Below are 21,092 nucleotides of genomic sequence, written 5' to 3' on the forward strand. Positions count from 1 at the left end.
GCTAATGGCCTTGGCTAGGTTACAGGAAGGTAAGGGCAGAACCTTGTAGTTCCAGAGGCAGGAACAAAGGATTGCACTTGGGAAGGAAAAGAGAAAAGATGATACAGGCTAAGTGTGGCTCTTCCTCTCTGAGGTAGGCTACCTTCTTTTTGGAGAATGGATGGAGATCCATGGGCAGGAAATGAATTTTCATGTCTCTCAGTTATCAGTGAACGTACACACTTACTCTCTCAGAAACAAGGTGCTAGAAGATAAAGAAAGCACCTCATCTCAAGAGATGCAATATTTGCCTCCATCAGTGACAGAATTCACTCTGAACATGCAGATTGTGTTTTAGGGCTAAGTATTGAAAATATTTTCGGTACACACAAATCTTGGTGACAAAGACAAGGAACTGAAAAGGTGGAAAAGATGGTTCTAAAGGGGTGAACATCTAAATGCTTTCCCTCTCAGCAAATGTCTTATCCACAAGGCCAGCACGCGTGTAAGCGGGGCGGTGACCATGGCAGTGCGAACACAGGCACCCTCAAGAGCCACACATGGCATCACTCTTACCAGCACAAACCAGGTCCCAGTCTCCAGGGAAGATGGGGACACGCCCCTGCTGCAAGGGTGTGAGGTCTCCTGCCCGCTCTGCGCAGGACATCTGCCTTCTCTTTAAGGGTGGCGTTTAAGACTTCTATCATGGACTGGGGCGCCTGGGTGCCTCAGAGGGTTTAGTGTCTGACTTCGGCTCAGGTCACGATCTCACGGTTTGTGGGTTCGCCCCATGTCGGGCTCTGTGCTAACAGTTCAGAGCTGGAGCCTGCTTCCAAATCTGTGTGTCCCTCTCTCTCTGCCCTTCCCCTGCTCATGCTCTGTCTCTCTCTGTCTCTCAAAAATAAATAAATGTTAAAAAAAAAAAGACTTCTATCATGGACAGAAAATAATACACTGTGTATGGAGAAAGTAAATACCCAGATAGTAAGAAGATAGGGGGAAAAACACCAGTCTTAAGCAAATTGCCCATTTTTAAGGTGTTTATTAACAAACACAAGGGCCGAGTGAAATGTCTCTTTTTATTGGTTGCTCATTTTCTCAGAAAAAGAAGGAAAACAAAAAGTCATACTCTGGTACCTGTGAGGCACAAATTCATTTTGTTTGAGAATAACTCCAAGGGATCAGAGGAATGAGTGCTTAAAACTCGGATATCTGAATTTATGAATTCTCTCGGGGGTAAAGTATAGCAATACTACACTTGCTAAAGGGTTCATCCATACACGAGTGAAACCCAGACATCAAGCACATCTTCTCACATTAAGCATTGTCAGAAGTGCCTAAGCTTGAGGGAATTAAGTACCACTAGTCTGGTAGAAGTATTAACCACTGACAAAGTTAAAGCCTCATTTCTTGAGTCATTCCTATACAGAACAAGGATATACATAGAGTTAAACAAAACGGGAACAGTCTTTTAAGTCCTTGTTTTCCCCCACCATAGCACCTAAGGAAACCTGGCATAATTATCATTTTACCTCCTAGACCAAAAAGCTCTTTAAAAGTGGGCTCCACCCTTACTAACACTACCTGGCACAAATTAGGTAAGCAATACATATGAGGTGAATAGACAAACACAAAGGAAAACAAACCACGACAATGGCAAGCACACACATTTATAAGATCAGATGCCAGCGAACATCAGGAAATATTTGGCTTCTAGCTACTCTCCTCTGAGATGGAACAACTCATTTCACACATCTTCCAAATTGCCAGGTGATGCCTGCCTTGCGATTTGTAAAGCTGGAGCTAAGTGCTGACTCAGTTAAGATGCACAAAGAAGGGATCAAGATTCGTGAGGCGCTATCCCCTCATTCCCAAATGAAAAAGAAACACCTGTTAGGATCCTGCATACATGTGATCCTTCACTTAACACCGGTGATTCTCCTGCCGCTGGGAATGCAGGCACACTGACTTTTTGAGGGTAGGGAAGACTATATACTATGTTATATTTTTTAAACCTTTGATTAGCCTGAGACTTTCCAGCTATCAAGGATGCTCTAATTTTCTGCATCCTTGTTGTATTTATCTTGTGTTTTCTTATCCTTCTTTTGAGGTCAGCGGTTCTAGGATACACAAGGAATTAGAAAAAAAATGAGGGAGTGGATCAAATTCAAAACTGCTTTCATTTTGCTTCATGGCATTTTTCCATAAGTCAAGTGGACTAGTGCTTTATTTGATCCAAGGCAATTCAAGATTTAAGTGGAAAGTATTCATTTTCTTTATTTATGTGTTCAGAAAAAATTTTTAATGTTTATTCATTTTTCAGAGAGAGAGAGAGAGAGAAAAGAGAGAGATGGGGCACTAGTGGCAGAGAGATCGAGGAGACAGAATGTGAAACAGTCTCCACGCTCTGAGCTGTGAGCACAGAGCCCAATGCGGGGCTCGAACTCATGAGCCACGAGATCATGACCTGAGCCGAAGTTGGATGCCTAACCAACTGAGCCACCCAGGTGCCCCAAAAGTATTCATTTTAAAGCCAAAACCATGTGAGAAAATTTAGTGAATAGAAAAAACTGTGGATAAAATCAGGAACTTACAGTTAATGATTCATAATGGAGACTGTTTCACTTGCTTCAGAAATTTAAATATTTATAATTATGCTCTTGAAATCATGAAGGGAAAGCTCTTTTTGAAGCAATCTCCAGAGACTGAAATCTTAGTTCTGTACTCGACATGACTTATCCCTGGACACGCAGCAGTTCTCTGATAAATTCATGAGCTGAGGCAGAAAAGAGAAACTTGGTTGGGGGAGGTGGTTGTCCAAAGAGAAACAGAAGTCCTCTGGATGGTCCACACAGTGTACAACCAGCACAAAGAGGCATAGTTCTAAATAATGGAAAATAATGGAAGCATTCACACACACACACACACACACACACACACTGTACTAATTTACTCTAACAATCAAAGAATAAATTGCTCATCAAGTGAATGATGTCAAGGCTGTGGTCAGTCTATGGGAAGGAACTGATGGAATAGCTTACAAGAGAATTACTGTACCTTGTTGTGACATCACAGAAGGCTTGCAGGTAAAGCAAAAGTCATGGCGTCTTACTCATTTATGTGTGCTGGATGGTAGGGCCAAAAAAAATATTTTTAATCATCATGCTTTTTGAAGCTAACCTATCTGGACTCTAGAAATATCATTCATTTGGATAAGAAAGGTTCCATACATTTCAGGCAAATAGATCTTATTTCATATAGGATGAATTTCAGTTACAGATCTTTTTCTGACTTATCTAGGTGGCTGACCTCAGGGCAGAACTCAAGATTCTCCTTTGTTCCCCCTTCCTTCTTTCTAGGAGCAATGGGGCTAGTAGAGATAGCAGCATTAAAGGAAAAGTACTTGGTGCTCATAGGGGGTGAAGGCTCTGGGTTCAGGTGGCAGGAGCTCTCAAGATGAGTTCCTCTGGACCCTCTTTAGAGCTTCCCTTGGGGGTCACCACTTTGAAGTCTTTCTTCTTCCTTGAAGCTGATGTGATATGATGGGTCTGGAGCTGCCTTTCTTGGAAGTGGACCATCCACTCGGACGGTCTGGGGAGGATAACTCAGACAAGCTCTCCCCTTGGCTTTAGGGAGAATTGACAATCAGTCTCCTCCTCCCTGGTTTTCCTGACGCCCCCCCCAACTCTCCCCCCCCCCACTTCAGTTAAAGTGCAGGGAAGAGGATAAGGCAGCTTGAGGTCCCCCCCACCGTTTTTAGTCCAGATCACACAGCCTTCAGTGCTTAGGCAAAGGAGAACCTTGAGACTTGCCTGAGGTCTGGCTTAGCTCACCAGGGGACTGATACAGTGAGTTTGGGGCCAGAGTGGGGCTTTTATCAAATGTTCTTCTATTACATGTTCTTTTTTTTTTCTTTTATCAAATGTTCTTTTGCCTGGTCTTGTCCTCTGTCGATATACCTTCTGTAGGGTTCTTTGGGAGAGGGAAGAATTGAACATTTGGTCTTTTCTCTTAGACTTTTCTCAATCTGTTTGCTAGAGACTCAACTAATCACACTTAGGACTATAAGGAAATGCACCAGATGATGGCAGTTGAAGTCTATAGTTAAAGTGACTAAAAATAATACATTCCTATTTTTACCACCATTTCTTCACAATAAACTATGAAATGGAAATGATGCCTATCCTGCTCATTTAATAAAACCAAAGCTCAGAAAAGTCATGTGTTTCACCTAAAAACCTATGGAAGAGTTCATATTTTCTGTTTGAAGTTTGGGAGAAAGATTTAACTTTTTAAGTTTACCTGATGTAGCTGATAAAAATCAACCCAGATTTTGCATTTCCAGTGAGCACATGAGGTTTTTTACACAGTAAAATGATGATGTGATTGATGGCCTGTTTATTAGAAGATTTGGTGCAGAATTTCTTTTATTTTTAATGTTCATTTATTTATTTTGAGAGAGAGAGGGATAGAGAGAGTGAGTGGGAGAGAGGCAGAGAGGGAGAGAGAGAATCCCAAGTGGGTCCTGCGCGCTCAGGGCAGAGCCCAATGTGGGGCTCGATCTTACAAACCGTGAAATCATGACATGAGCCAAAACCAAGAGTTGGACGCTCAACCCACTGAGCCACCCAAGCACTCTGATGGTGCAGAACTTCTAAAAATATAAAACTAAATGACTAACTAATATGATCATGCACAAAAGTGAACTAGTAGCACATATTTCTACCACATTTCCTCATTTTGCCATAGGCATTTCTGAGCCCAACATCTAGCACCTATATATTTTTCCTTTTTTAAATTAGGTTTTAATTTTAATTCCAGTTAATATATAGTGTTATGTTAGTTTCAGGTGTACAATATAGTGTTTCAATAATTTCATATATCACCCATAGCACCTACATTTTAAAAGTTAACATTGGGGCACCTGGATGGCTCAGTTGGTTAAGTGTCCAACTCTTGATTATGGTTTGTGGGATTGGGCCCCACGTCGGGCTCTGCAATGACAGCATGGGGCCTGCTTGGGATTCTCTCTCTCCATCTCAAAAAACAAAACAAAACAAAACAAAATAAAACAAAACAAAACCAACTTTAAAAAGTTAACAGCAACATCCAAAAACATAAGCTAACATATTTGAATTTAGGGTTACATAGCCTTAGCTTAAAGGCATCAATGCAAAGAATCTCGCCAGCTCTTACAGACTAATGTATTTTGAGTAGGAAGACATCAGCTCAATTTAAAAATAACTGACCCTAATTTGCCAATTAGCATAGTTTACTTCTTAGAGAAAGCTAATGTTTAGAACTTGCTATTACCTGATAAAAAATCAGGCATATTTAAAAGGCCTTACTCCTTTATTCTTTAGGAAGAAGAAGTGCTGTTAAATCAAAAATCTAAGAGTCTTTATTTGCTAGAATCTTCCAAGGTAACATATAATTAAATTTTACTTTGCCTCACAAGCCTTATTCTTTGTAACACAGCACAACACTTTCTTTCCCCAGGAATATAATTTAAATCATCCTATACAGAATATTGACAAACCTGATTTCCCCAGGGAGACTTAATTATTCTTCCTTTTTTGTAGTTATTGCAGTAAATGGTCATTGAAATATGACCATAAAATGTGCGCACGCACATGCACACACACTGCAGCAATTATCTTGCATTTTAGAAGGATGTGTGTGAATGTTTACCTTTGCAACAGTTTAAACATCTTCAGAGTCAAGAGCAAGTTTTGTGTTAGACCTTGGCATGTAACATAGCACAGAAAATAAAATGGTAGAATGAATGAATATATTATTTTGCTTCTCCAACTACTCCTTAAGCTCTTTTGGGGCAGAGATGGAGCCTTAATTATTTTGTATCCCCCAAAGTACCTAATACAGTCTTGGGCACCTCGTCAACATTCCATAAATATGTACTGATTTACTTGCAGTTTTATGGCAAAAATTCCATTGAACAGAACACTTCTCCCTATCACCACATATGCTCAAACAGGAACTAGGTATTAATCTGTCAAGGATGTTACAGAAGAGAGTTCTGTATTGGATGGGAGCTTATATTAGATCACCTCTAAATTCTCTTCTACCTCTGAAATTTTATTTTTATTTTTTAAAGAAATTTAATTAGTGCAGGACTACAAATTTCATAGAGCAGAAAAACTGGTTTCATGAAAGTATCACCATCACTCAAGTACCAGCAAATATTAAGTTAATTTTTAAAAATCCTTGAAAGACTAAAGTATACTAAAGAGTTAATGAATATATACATATAAAGACCTCACAAGTCCATTTGAAAACTGGTTGTTTAGAATGAAGAAACCATTTTCTCACAAAATAACATGGAGGTTTTTAGACTCTTAGGGAAGCTCGTAAAATCCAATCCCTAGGTCAAGTATTAATAAATACTGCTTTAGAACTTAACCACGGCAAGGGGCATCTGGGTGGCTCAGTTGGTTAAGCGTCCGACTTTGGCTCAGGTCATGATCTCACAGTTTGAGTTTGAGCCCGATGTTGGACTCTGTGCTGACAGCTCAGAGCCTGGAGCCTGCTTCAGATTCTGTGTTTCCCTCACTCTCTGCCCCTCTCCCACTTGTGCTCTGTCTCTCTCTGTCTCTCAAAAATAAATAAATGTAAAAAAATAAAAAAAAAACAACCTTAATCACTGTTCACAATATGGTTTACTTTGGGATCCTGACAGTATACTTCTCTGCACTACATCTGAATAAATGGGCAATTGTCTAGATAAGAAAAACCGGATTTTCACCACGACCGTCAACTACAGTTGTATTATAAAACAACCACATATGGCCAAACTAAACAAATTCTCATTTTTGTAAGATATACTCTACTGGTCTCACTGGATTGACTCTATAACTTGCTTTGATGGGGTGCCTCAATTCCTAGAAATTTCTGTGCTATAACAGCATGTTATTTTTTTCTATATAAATTTTGGCTATAGCTTTCTAACACATGAAGCCACATAACCACATATAATTCAGGATGTGTTGATCTCTTTCTAGCCCATTATTACAATACATCTTCCAAGGACTCCCCCCACACCCTCCAAGTTTGTTGATTAGACACAGGGCTGGTCTTACTGCTTTGTCACTGGGTTTATGCTCATTATTCTAAGGAATATGAGCATATTCTAAAGATGATGCTCCCCCCAGTCTTATCTATTTCTAGAAGGCTGTGGTTAATCTCTGATATTACTAAAGGAAAGTTATTTGCTACTGACTTTTTTTCCTACTTTGGGGGGAAGATCTGATTTTTATCACCTCCTTATTAATTACCCCACACAAAGCTTTCCTCTCTGTTTTTGATTCAGTTTTAAACTGCATGCTCACATAATTGTTTTTATTATTATAATAGCCCCTGAATTCTTAGAGCTGCTGACACATATTAATGCATCCACTCAGCACATTTCTTGAGTGCATGTCAAGTCTAAGACATGCAGGTGGGCAGCACAAAGATGAATTAGACATGCATCCTGCCTTTTAGTAACTTGAAGTCTTGTAGGCATGATGAGATGTTTTTGACATTTTCTGCCACACACTGTGGCTAAAGTGTCAACAAACCGTCATGCTAATTGCTTGAGCAGTTCATAAGGTCCTACGCTCCAAATGCCGTAGGATTAAATTCTTTGTCTTACCTCTGATGTCAGAATCAACTTAAATCTGGAAGCGTCAATCTAAGACATCTGCTATTTGCAGGAGCACGGGGCTCCAAGGCATTAGTGGCAATGCTCAATTTAGGTTAATACTGATGTCAAGCCTTATAAAGAGGATCCAAACAAGAAAAATTGCAAGGGGCCACACTCCTTGTGCTCTCTCTGTACCTGGCACACTGTCTTCTTCTGCTTCTTTCATCTGGCATCTTCTTCCTCTAGACACCTACACACCTCCTTCTCTCAGATTCTTTAATTCTGCTCAAATGGCACCTTTTCAGAGAGGACTTCCTTGACCACACTACTTAGACACATGATCTCAACCAAAAGGCCAAGAAGTGATTGACCACCCTATTTAGAGTAGGACACTTGTCATTCTCCTTCCATGGCTTTACTTTTCACAAATCACTTATATCTAATGCTGCACTTAAATTTTTTATTTTTATTTTTTGCCAGCAACTTTTCTTTTTTTATCACCACCTAATCTCACTGCTTAGCATTATTTATTATATGTAGAGAACAAAGGAGCATTGTTTGCAAGATACATGGATTCTTGGGCCATTCACTTTCTGGAAGGGCATCTCTAAGAAGAGAAAACTCATTACTTCACATGACATTTCCAGAAAGTTCTTGACTTTTTGAGAGTCTGCGTTTGTACTGAGCCCAAATTTTCTTTCCTAAAACGTCTGCTATTGGTTCTATTTGGTGTTCTAGGACACACGGAATAAGTTAAAGCCATTTCAACTTTCCACACAGCAGCCTTTCAGGTGTCTGCTAATTTCATGTTCTCTTCAATCTTCTCAACTTTAGACTAAACGTACCTTCCACCAGACCTCAGACAGAGGCTGTGGGTTTCTCTCCAGTACTGTACTTAAGGTATGGTGTGAAATACCCACAAATGAATATAGTATCTCTGTGATCCAAAGGTCTCGGCTCCTTCCCACAGCTGTTGGCTGCTCACTGCACCTTACCACGCCGCCAAACATGTCTCACCGACTCTTCCTTGCTCACTCACTCCTTCATTCCACAGAACGGGTTCTGGTGAGTGTTTACACATGCCCACTACTGCTCTCGGTCCTGCAGTATAGGATAAATCTGACCGATGAGGCATAGTCTTACGGAATTTATGTTACTAGGCAGTTATTCCAACTAGATTTTTGCTTTTGAAACAAAAGGACAATACATCTTAGAGCTAGTGATTCTTTTATTTGTAAAACTTGGGAGTTAAGAAATCTCCAGCTTGTGAAGTCCAATCGAAATATTTGTGCAGAGATTTAGAAGTTTACAACTAAAAAAAAAAAATAAGGAGGAGACTTAAGTGGAGCACCTGACTCATATTCACAAAGAACATTTGAAGAAATTAGTTCATTTGGTTGGGATGGAGTGAGTGTGTGTGTGTGTGTGTGTGTGTGCATGCACGTGCGCACATGCATGTGTGTGTGTGTGGCAGGGAGAGAGGAACCTCAAGGGCAGAGGCTTGAATTATCCATATTCTTCCCAGTAGATCATCAGTTCCTGCAAAGCCCCCTCCTTCCTCCCTCCTCTTTCCCATCCTCCTCCCCCTCCATCTCTTTCCTTTTATTTCCTTGTGCCATTCTAGTCCCCACCACCACCACAAGTGAGCACTTGTCATATAAATTTTGGTAAAGGTTTATCAAATTTCTCAAACAATCAAACTGGAATTTTATTAATAGTGCTTTTATTTCATAAAATTACTTGTGGGGACTCGTCTTTGTAATATCAATTCTGTGCTATTTAAGGGCACATAATATCTTTCTGTTAATTCAAACCATCTTATATGTTACTTACTAGATTTAAAAGTGTTCTGTGAAGTTCCTGTGTATTCTAAATCCCTACAAACATGATAGTTCTGGTGCTATTTTGAATGGTATTTTACTCTTTTGTTAAGCCTTCTTGTTGATACGGACCTTCTACTTGGGAGTGTTTTATTGCATATTTTAAAAAGTGAGCACAAAACAATAATACTGGGTAAATTTTTTTAACTATACATACAAAGGCTAAATGTTCCCAAACAATAGAAATTATAAACATAACAAGAATGCAAGAGTTTACAAAGGAAAGCAGTACCACAGAGGGAGAAGGCACAGCACTCTTTATATTAAACAGAAGACTCCAGATGTAAACTAGAAACTTACTAGCCTGACAATTAAAATGCAGTCCCAGTGCTAGCCAAATCTCTTTATCTCACGGCTCCTGTGTGGCTGAGATGACCCATATGTCATCAAGGTGGTGTCCTCAGTGAAATGGAAGAAAGGGACTTGGAGAGGAACCAAATGAGGGCAGGGGAGGGCTGCGGGTGTTTGGGAGAATCAGAGGCCTGGGGAGGGTGTCCAAGTTCTGGACCCTGATTAGAAATACAAGACCATGGCCTTCATATCAGAGCAAACCTACTCAACAAAGACCTTTAAACACAGGACTTGGTGACTTACAATGCAAGGCTCAACAACAGAGACTAAATATATGCTAAATCTCGTTTGCTTCTTATAGGAAGGAAAAAAACCACAAAAAAACCTAAAGCCTATCAGTGCTATGCTATTTAAGGGAAGCTATGTATTATTAAACAATCAATAGGCGACATGATCATAACAATCCATGATAGTGAGATGAAAGGAAATGTTCCTCCTTCACCGACTGGCATTTGGACAGCATCAGATGATTCTAAAAAAAGCATTTAGATTCACACCCCATGTTAAGCCCAAGAGGAAGAGGTGGAAGGCACTCATATATTATTCTGGTGGCCAGGGATTCACTACACATTAAATTGTCAAGGTGAAAGATGATAAAGGCAATGTTCCAGGGAAGATCAAAGGAGCACCTTGAGTAAACCACCATAACAAGGAAGTCCTAACTAACTAAGGCATATTTTTGATACTTAGATGTAACAGGGACTTTGAAATAGTGCTTCTCTTACAGGACCCACCACCATTTACACAGATGGGAAAAGTTGCTCTTTAAAATTATTTTCACCATCAAATGGTTTCTGTTTTATATTCCCTAAAGACTCAGAGTAGAATGGTGACACGAGGGTACTCAGAACCTTCCTAAAACATGATCTTAGATGAGGGCTTCATTTCAAGCCTACCCATTAGTGCCATCTGCTCTTTCACCAGGACCTGAGTTTCACCGAACACAGCAGGCTAATCTAAGGAAGAATTTCTGAGACTCCATCTCTAAATTCAAATTTGACAACAGAAAAAGATCTACTAGAAATCCAGATAGTATGGACAGAGGATGGGGGGAAAGAGACAGAAGCCAGAACTCAGGGCACATTATCAAAATGAACTCTTCTGAAATCATTCTAGAGTCTATCATTTTTACCACGTGTACCTTCCATGGAACTGCCTGTGAGCATTTTCACCTGAAGGCCATTTGTCATGGAGCTGACATGGATGGCTCCGACTCAGAGAAGCGGAAGCCACCTTCAATATGTACCAAAAATCAAGGTGGGACTCAATTCTGACCAAGAAGCTCAGATGTCCCAAACTCTTCTCCAGTGTGACCCTGCTGGCCAGACTGCTCCTGGGGACTGGGTTAAGTCTCCACAAATTTTTTTGTAGGTGCTTTTAAGTCATTGTAATCATTCTCTTGGCTTTTTTTTTTTTTTTTTTTTTTAATTTCCCAATTTGGAAAGCAGGAAATGTCTTTCTTGTTTAACAGTCACAAAGCAGTCCCCTTGGGCTTCCAGGGGGCTTGTTTCTTCCAGTTCCTGTTTCTGGTTTCTAACTACTAAGTCTATATTTGGTAACAGCCTGCCTGTGGGCTGTTTTGGATTTGGTCATAATAAGATAACCTGGAGTCACTGAGAAGAGATCTAAAGCAATCTTATTTTTCCAGGAAGCAATGTGTTGACCTTTCAGGATTTGTTCTATTTTATTGAGTGTGTTGAGTTTTTGAATAGTGTTGTTTATAGCAAAAAGTTGGGTGTTTACACTAACGGTCCTTAAGGGTGTATGACGACAGGAATAGGATACGTACAGTCTCCTGGGTCACAATGAGTTTACATTTGCTTCTTATGTGGACTGATGTAATCTAAGGAATGCACTTTATTCATTCTCTTAGTCCATGGCAGCCTTGAAAATAGATACTTGCTTGGAAATGGACAAATATTTGTCAGAAGAGTAAGACCAGAGTGTTGACTTTTACATCAGGGCAAAAAAAAAATGAACACTGACAGTAACTGATTGACAGATAACAACTTCTTCCTTTCCCCGATAGTTCCAAAATGCATAGTGTTAAACCTATATGAACACAATGTTTAGGAATAAATAATCAACTTGTATTTGTCACTGGAAGAAGCCATTTGAAAAAAGTCAAAAAGCTTTTGGATGGCTATTTGACCACCACTACCCTAGGTTTTTGCTTTGTCATGTTTTTGAGCCATAAGAGTAACTTGTTTTGTACATAAGTTCAGAAAGGATGATCACACTTTCATTTTACAAAGGGAAATCCAAGGCATAAAAACACAATTTATGATGAGTTTAATGATTATTTAATTATTTAAATTATTGCCTTTGGTCTGGGAAAGGAATTTGAGCTTCACAGAGAACCTTTTGTTTATGAAGTTATCAGTCATCAATTTCAGAGGATTATGATACCAGAATCAAAATAAGAGCTCATATTCTCCCCCTAAAGAACATTACTTTCATGTATAATATGGATATATGAGATGGTATTACTTTAATTTAGAACACATTTTATTTCTTATTTCTTTAATGTTTACTATAGGTTGAAAGTTAGTCTTTCTGATAGGTGTGCAGCGAATAATTTTTTAGAAAATCTAAGATGTTGGGGTGCCTGGGTGGCTCTGTCAGTTAAGCGTCCGACTTCGGCTTAGGTCGTGATCTCACGGTTCATGGGTTCAAGCCCCGCATCAGGTTCTGTGATGACAGCCAGCTCAGAGCCTGGAGCCTGTCTTCAGATTCTGTGTCTCCCTCTCTCTCTGATCCTCCCCTGCTCATGCTGTCTCTCTCTCTCAAAAATAAATAAAAAACATTTAAAAAATTAAAAAAAAAAGAAAAAAGAAAATCTAAGATGTAATTCAGGAAATTCCTTCTTTTTCTGACTTTCTTGTTTCCTTTTTGGTCATTTTGCACTTGTTTTTATACTTAAGATCCTGTTTCATAAGCCAAGATTTGGCCATATGACCCATGCAGGTGTAATGCCTTCCATCCTCTTGCAAAGCAGTGTGCACAGGGGGGAAAGGCCCATTCTGGAGAATCAACAGGAGATTGGACCATCCGCTGTATCCCTCTCGGCTTTGGGACAAGTCACCTAACCTTTCAGATGAAAATTCTCATCTGAAAAATGGGACTAATTTACAGTTTCCTTCTGGGAGCTAAAATACATGGAGATTCTAGGACAGGTTCCCTTATCAGGGTTACTCAATGGAGATGTGATGAGCATTCTAGATAAGACGATTCCTCTGCTATGCAGGAATGTCCCACCCATTGCAAGAGGCCCTCATAATGCCAGTGATACTCATCAATGAGAGCTTTGTGAAATAATCACACTAAATCTGTTTGTGCTGATTTTTCCTTCCACTCCTTTAAATATAAATATATAAATTTAAATATATATATATATATATATATATATATATATATATATATTGGTTTTGCATATTCATTCATTGAAACACGGCTCAATTTTCATTTCCTCAAGTTTCTAACTTCCAGCAGCTGATATGACAGCATATTTAATGTTCTTGAAGTCTACCATCATTGGGGTGCTTACACATTGACTGGCACGGATTTCTATGGTCTTTAGACTATTAGCAATCTGAGGGTAGGGGCTGTATTAGAATTCTCTGTCAGTGTCTGGCACCCACACAATGCCTGACATATTGTGGGTACTTGGGGGATGTTGCTAAATCAAATGGTCCACCTCCTATGAATTCTGAGACTAGTGGCCATCATATTCTGACGTCATATTCTGACATCATCTTCCTCTGAGGCACTTCACATCGTTTAGAGCCTTGATGTGTCAGACTACACTTCCCATATCTAGATTACTGGGGTCTGTTTTCTTCTAAAGGCTATGAGAACAAAACAGGCCTGTGTGTGAAGGGACCAGGTTAGGTCAGTATCTGATGTGTGGTGATGATGGGCGGGGTGCTGAGTGGGGAGCACCAAGAGCTACAGCAGAGCAGAAAGATGCAGCAGGGCTGTGCTCCAGCATGGCACAGGAACACATGTTCAAGTTGTACTTGAACTCACTTGTCCCTTCTGAACTTGCTGAGGGCACACTTCTTAAAGGATGTTCACTGTAAACATTTTCATAGGTTCCTGCTCTTGTTTTCATTTTGTTCTAAGTTAACTACTAGTTCTTACAGATAGTATGGGAGTTTATCTCTTCTGCATTTCATTCTGCCTTGGGATATGCCAACAAGAGAAACCATCCCGAGCCCAGCCATGGTAATGAAGAAAAGCAGATCCAGAGTCCTCCTGCTGATCTGTGTGACCTCCCTCTGCAATTTCCCAAACTGGCCATTCTAAATATTTGCCCTTCTCCTCAAGGACCCTACCCCATGCATCCCTTCTTGCCACATCCTAGGGCCTCCCATACCCTCACAAGCTCTCTCCAGATATCTCACTTTCTACCTCATAGTGGCCATTAGGTGCAAACTCCCATCTTGCTGTGCCTCACCCCTACCCCCCAACAAAATGCATCTGTAGCCATCATTCCCATTGTGGTGGAAGATGCCCCCTCCCCCCAAGCCAAGGGTTATCCTGCCACCTGGATCCTGGATCCCTCACCTCCTTCTTTGTGAAGATGACCATCCTTCACTTACCCTGAGCTCCTTCCTAAGTCTTCAGTCCAACTTCTGACTTAAAAGGTCTACTTGGATATCTTTCATATGATTCAAATTTATGCTCAAAAACAAACTTTTGCGAGTTGCTCAGGCCAAAAAATCTTAGAGTCATGATTTTTTCTTATACATCACACTCTTCAGCAAATCTTAGAGCTTTTCCTTAAAAGTATATACAGAACCACAGCTTCAATCCTAGTGCAAGCCATCTGATTCATGCCTTGCCTGGATTTTATTTCACTGGCCTTCTACTTTTTTTTAATGATTTTTAACCATTTTATTTATTTATTATTTAATTTTTTTTTCTTTAGAGAGAGAGAGAGCATGTGAGTAACAGGGGCAGAGAGAGAGACAGAATCTTAACCAGGCTCCACATTCAGCACAGAGCCCGACATGGGGCTCAATCCCATGACCTTGGGCTCATGACCTGAGCCAGAATCAAGAGTTGAAGGTTCAACTGATGAGCCACCCAGGTGCCCCTCCACTAGCCTTCTAAATAAGCTTCCTGCTTCCATCCTTGCCCCTCTATGCTGCATTCTTAACAATAGAGTGGTCTTGTTGAAACAAGTTGGATAATGACACCCCTCTGCTTCAACCTCAAAACCCATTCTAGCTCACTCAGAGCAAAGCCCGAACCTCTGCAAGGACCGACAGGCCCTGTGGGATCTGCAGCTGTTATCTCTCAGGCCTTAGTCCTCTACTCGGCGCCTAGCTCACTCAGCTAGCCCACGGCTCTCCTGACTTTCTTCAGCATGCAAGGGACACTCTTGCTTCAGGCTTGTAACATCGCCAGGGGTCCTCCTAGGTTCATCTCAACATTCAGACTTTAAGATTATCCTAACACTCATCAGGCACCAGAATTGCTTAGAAAGATCCAGGACTAAAGTCACAGCTTGCCAGCAAAGTGGCATCAGGCTTTCTTCCTTTGGAGAAACTTTCATTAACTGTGTGTGATCCACACCCTGCCCAGGACCTCATTTCTCCCCAGGCCCCTTCTCCCCAGATCATTTCAGGCACAAGGAAAAGAGGTCCACAGAATGTGGGGTCTGCATTTGCCCTGGCTTAGTAGGCTTATGCTCCAACAGACTGGTCTCTGGTATAACTCAATAGACACACTTTCTGTGAGTCAATGGACATGCCCTGTTAACAGGTGTCACCACAATCACAGAAGTCTGGTGGTGTGGCTTCCTACCAGGCATTTATCATTCTTCCAGTCCAGATGCAGTTGACCAAACAGCAGTCATTTATATCATAAGCAACGTTGCCTAGTAACACAGCTAACATTCTACTTTTATCAGGTCTCCAGGGAAACAGAGCTAGAAAGCTGAAGGAGTCAAATGTCAAGTTCTCCTGGAGAAAGGGAAGGAATCTGTGAACACTTTGTCCGTTTGTCTTTTGCTTTTGCTGTTCCCTCTGGAGGGGAGGTTCCTCACTGGACATCGGCACTGATCTGCTGCCACACTTTCTTCAGTTCCTTCATCAGAAGTCACCTTCCCAATGAAGGCTTCCTAGGTCAGAATTGCAACTCCTAATATCGCCTGCTGAGATCGTCCTCGTATGCCAAATTTTCTTTTTCATTGTTCTTCTTACCTTCTAACGTATATAATCTATGAGCTGATTTTGCTTATTTTGTTTTCCCATAGAATTTAAAGCATATAGACTTTATATAGGCTGGGATATTTATCTCATTCCTCCTGCACTGATAATTCTTAGCACCTAGGACAGTGCCTGGAATGCAGTAGGTTCTTTAACAACTATTTGTTTTATTTATAAATGAATATATGTCCTTTCTCTCTTTCAAATTCTCAATTTTCACTGGCACCCTTTTTTGGGGAGTGGAGGGAGGGCCAAATGTTTTCAGTCTACAAATAAAAAGGGGCATGAGGTTAGAGATGAACACCCAGGCCAAAATGCCTGGGTCTCTGTCAAGGTTTTGCCACTCACCTTGGAGGTTTCCCTAATCTCTCCATGCCTTTGTTGTCTCTCTGTAAGTGGGGATAATAATAGCACCGATATCTCACGGTTGCCATGAGAATGAAATGAGTTAAAATATGTGTCAAGTATTCAGAAGAGTACCTGACACTTAGGAAGCACTATGAGTTATTAAATCAAATTTTAAAAGGCCTTTCTTTCCACTCTGTGCCACTTCTAGTTATTTCCCTTTCTTCCAAGTTTTTCTTCCTCTCAGCTGATTACCTGAAAGTCATACTTACCCCACAGTCATTAACTTCCATTCACTTTGCCAACCACTCAAATTATGATTTGGAATGACCCAGCTGCTACTTTTCTCTCCTTAGTCCATGACTGAGTCATACGCCTGCCATGGCTGACCACACGTGCCTGTCCCCTCCTCTCTCCTGGGTTCCACCTCTCCGTATGGCTGCCCCTTCCCAGTCTTCTTCAGAGGCACCCCTTTTTCCTTCCTTCATTCGCTCTTTGGTATTCCTGACATCATCTTGCTCTCCTCATTCCCCCTGGTGATTCCATTCTCAGGCATGGCTTCAGCTCTCACACGGATGACACCCAGTCCTACTGACAGTTTCCCAAAGGTGTCATGTTCTTCCTCACACTCATGACTTCGAGCTTTCTGTCTCCTTCCTGGCATCTTTTTCTACCCCTAGCTCCGTCTCCCTCAATACAGCCGGTTCTCCAAGTTTTAATGGAACATCACCTCCTGTCTCATCCCCAGGAAAACAGCCCCTCCTCTGCACTCCCTTCCTGCTTTATGGATGCCTCTATCACAGTATAACACTCAATGGCTGGTTTAGTTAGTTTTACCAGAGAAATGAACTGCTTATAGGTGTGGATATACATATAGAAAGGTTACATATGTATATATATGTGGAAGTGCAGTGAATACGTGTTTTGGGCTCCCTTCCACAATGACAAACACCATACACAAGTAAAGAAAGGTGACTAGTATTTACATGGCCAAAAATCATCCCGCCAGCTCTTTTTAAAGGTTTCAGTAGCCTGGTGTCTTGCTCTGGCTCCCATTCTGACACGAGTCTGGACACCTACCTGTAGAGTACACCCGAACACGCCGATCATCAGCATAGCTACCGAAAGGTAGTCGGTAAACACATCCCACCATGGTTTCAGCACACGGAAGGCAGGCTGCTGCTCAGAGAACTGCCGGAATTCTGTCACCGGAATCATCTTTCTGAGAAAGGAAAGGTTGTGAATTAATTTCTCTTCATGTACAATACACCACATTAATGGCATTTGAAATGCTGCCTCAACCCATGAGAAACAGTGATCTGAATTAGTCCAGGAGTTGTCAAGGCACCTCAGTGTTTTATGAAGCCATTGAATAAAACCACTGGTAGAGGAAATATGCCCCACGTGGAAAAGGCAAATAGTTTACTATTACTCATAAGTGGTTTGCCTTTGGCTCCACCTGGACCAGAAAGACCGTGGCCAGAGCAGACCATTATTTCCTGGACTCTCCCTTCCCCTAAACAAAACAGGAAAATGCTTGAGAGAACAGAGCTCAGACTTTGAAATGTTTCTGTTATTTATCTCACCATCCTGGGTAAGGATGCTTTAAACTATTTTAAAAGTAATCTCAGCAATGGTCTGTGTTAATTACTTACTAGTGTCTATTTGTAAAGCATTTACTTGCTCCCTGGGAGGGCAGACAGCTTTGCCACATGGTCCTTGTCTTGTGAGATGGAAGATCTCATTGGTTGTGGTTGTGGTATGGGGAGGGGCTGGTCTGGAAAGGACTTCATTTTTTCTTGTTTCCCATTTTTTGTCCCTGTGCTTTGTAAAATTTTTTTTTTTTTTTTTTTTTTTTTTTTTTTTTTTTTTTTTTTTTTTTTTTTTACTGTTTGTTTATTTCTGAGAGAGAGAGAGCACGAACAGGGAGGCAGGAAGAGAGGGAGAGAGACAGAATCCTAAGCAGGCTCTGTGATGTTAGCACAGAGCCCCAGATGGGGCTTGAACTCACCAACTCACAAGATAATGAACAGATCCATTATCAAAAGTCAGACGCTCAACCGACTGAGCCATCCAGGCATCCCTGTGCCTGTTATTTTGACTTCTTTCTCTATTTTCTATATTCTGCATATTTCACTGTGAACCTCAAATTTATCCTGATTTTCTGCTCTGAGAAATCAGTTGTCCTTGGAACGCCTGTCTCTATCTAAACGTCAGAAGATAAATGAGTAGGATACACCTGAGGCTCCAGAAAAAAGGAGAAAGAGTTGGGGAGAGAGAGGGATGCAAAATTTGAGAGACTACTGAATGCTGAGAATGAACTGAGGGTTGAAGGGGAAGGGGGAGGGGGGAAAAGAGGTGGTGGTGATGGTGGAGGGCACTTAAGGGGAAGAGCACTGGGTGTTGTATGGAAAACAATTTGACAATAAATATTATGAAAAAAAAAAGAAAAAAGAAAAAAGGAGAAAGAGACGCATCCTTCTTAAACTGTGTTGTCCTTTCTTGAGGCTCAGTCCCACTTACTGCCTTTCCTGTGATCGGGACATGGAGTTCATCACCCTGCTAGTGTGAGAAGGAATGTTCTGTCCTTATCTTACGGCAGTGAATAAGGGGAGCCAGTGTGGGACTGAAAGAAAATTTCTCTCCCTTTTGCCACCTTGTATCCGAGAATCTAGCTCTCGGCACCTGTCTTGTTACTTAGTCCTAATTACAGAGCAAGGGCAAGGCTGCATCTTGCTGCTTATTTTCCCAAGCCTTGTTTGTTTTGTGCATCTTCCCTTCCCTAGTACTGAATTGAGGGCTGTACAATAAACAGCCTGAAGCCAAGCCAAGCCTCTTCTTTGAGTTCCCAGGTGGTTATCGTTGGAAACGATTATAATTATCCATTCTGTCTTGTTGCTTTAGCTGATTTCCTTAAGCAGCAATCTGTCTTCCTTCTGGGTTTATTCCTTAACACAATGTTGGAAACCTCAACTGCCTGCTGCTGCTCTCACCTTTGACCTGCCTACTTGACATGCGTGCAGCACTTGAGATGATTTTCTCATTTTATCAAAACACAACTTTCCTAACTCTGTTGTTACTGCCACTAGGCTGCAAGCTTCCGGAAGGAAGAACCTATATGTTATGCACGCAAGCTAACCAAAGAACTTTGCAGATTCCTAGTGTCCTTGACATTTCAGATAGTTCATGATTTCCTAACACTTCATGACCTCTTTGCTCCCCACGAGTCATCACAACCTCACTGCCCCCAAGATTCCCTACTCACAGTTGTTCCAGTGACAGTCCAAGAGGCTCTGACTCATCTTAACCTCCAACTTCTGCTTCCGAAGCTATTGTCTTATTCCCTTTTGCATTCCCATCCTTTACCACAGCACCTGGCAAACAGGAGCAGGGCCTGAGCAACTGCTGTTGACTAAGTGAAGGACTGAACTCAGAGGCTTGATCATGGAGCGACGCTCATTCAACATGAGATTGTAGGTGACCCCGGCCAGGGGCAGGGACAGTGCTAACTGTGCTCTAGTCTACATTCTTTGATAGATTTGGTGGTTGTTTCCTTCCTGGTAAGTTCCTGTACACCTTCAAAGGAACAGGGCTTGTTCTTTGAAGGGAGGGCCAATTTCAGGAATAAAATGCACCCGGGTAAAGCTTTCAAATTTTTGCTCTCAGGACACTTTCATGCTCTAAAATGTAGTAAGAAGGACCTCAAGGAGCATTTTTTAAATGTGGATCACACCACTCAATTTTAACATATTAGAAATTAAAACCAAGAAAGTTTAAAAATACATACTAATTTAAAAATAAGCCCACTATATGTTGATTATAACTAGTCTCCAAAATAATAACAAAAATTGAGAAAAATGGCACTGCTTTCCACTTTTGCAAATCTCTTTAACATTTGGCTTAATGGAAGGTAGCTAGATTCTCATATCCGCTTCTCCATTCAGTCTTTTACAATACATTATTCTGATTGAAATTTATGAATCTAATAGATAGGCAGTTGGAAAATAGAGGAATATCTTAACAGCCTTTTCACATAATTGTGGATATTAACTTTTGATATCAAACTGACCTAGTTAGTTGCAATATGGAATCTGAAAACTGTATCAACTTTTCAAACTTCATGATATTAAAACTCATTTGTCCCTTTTGTACTTCCAATGGATCTTTTACACGAGGTTTGTAGCATCATATATTGGTCATCTAGAAAATACTGGATCACTGAATTATGCAGATCTTCCACATGTTGACAAATTATGTAAAAAAAAATCACATTCCTTAATATCATTACTGCTTTCATGAGAAAAGTTTTAAGGAATGGGAATTTTTCCAAAATTCTAATCACCACTTGAAAGGTTGAAATTTGTTTCTGGCAGCAAATGGTATCAGTTGTTTTCCTTAAATCATTAGGCTCACTTCATTCATTTTGAGAAAATATCTTCCACAGACTAAAGTCTGAGTAATTAGTTGTTTTATTCAAGTAAAAGTGATGTAATACGATAAAAGAGCTAATTTCACTTAAACTCAAACGAGGACTTTTCCTGCAGACAACCACCGTACTGTGGAACGTAGCAGGAACGCTTTATGTATTCTTCCCTTTCATCACACACTTCGTTAAGACAGTATGTAGCCAAGGCTTACGAGCTGTAGAAATAATTGTTATTGCATCGATGAGGACAT

General features: G+C 40.7%; 1 protein-coding gene and 1 long non-coding RNA gene across 4 annotated transcripts in view; one reads left to right on the forward strand and one right to left on the reverse strand.

Moving 5' to 3' along the window:
• Positions 1–21,092, reverse strand: part of LRRC8C (leucine rich repeat containing 8 VRAC subunit C) — a 50,536-nt gene that overhangs the window by 21,604 nt on the left and 7,840 nt on the right. The window contains exons 2-3 of one of the 3 annotated variants that reach the window (XM_029948012.1): positions 19,681–19,789; positions 17,496–17,637 (exon numbers count right to left, since the gene is read on the reverse strand). In XM_029948012.1, coding sequence (XP_029803872.1) covers positions 17,496–17,633 — 138 coding nt within the window. In that variant the 5' untranslated portion in view covers positions 17,634–17,637; positions 19,681–19,789. Of the gene's footprint in view, positions 1–17,495; positions 17,638–19,680; positions 20,136–21,092 lie in introns of those variants that run through there. The other 2 variants (XM_029948011.1, XM_029948010.1) reach the window with 2 other exon arrangements.
• LOC115298858 overlaps positions 15,796–21,092 on the forward strand; it is a 36,430-nt gene continuing 31,133 nt past the window's right edge. The window contains exon 1 of the long non-coding RNA XR_003911872.1: positions 15,796–15,986. This is a non-coding gene — a long non-coding RNA (uncharacterized LOC115298858). The remainder of the gene's footprint in view (positions 15,987–21,092) is intronic.

The sequence above is a fragment of the Suricata suricatta genome, chromosome 8 (genome assembly GCF_006229205.1).
Source record: "Suricata suricatta isolate VVHF042 chromosome 8, meerkat_22Aug2017_6uvM2_HiC, whole genome shotgun sequence".
NCBI lineage: Eukaryota > Metazoa > Chordata > Mammalia > Carnivora > Herpestidae > Suricata > Suricata suricatta.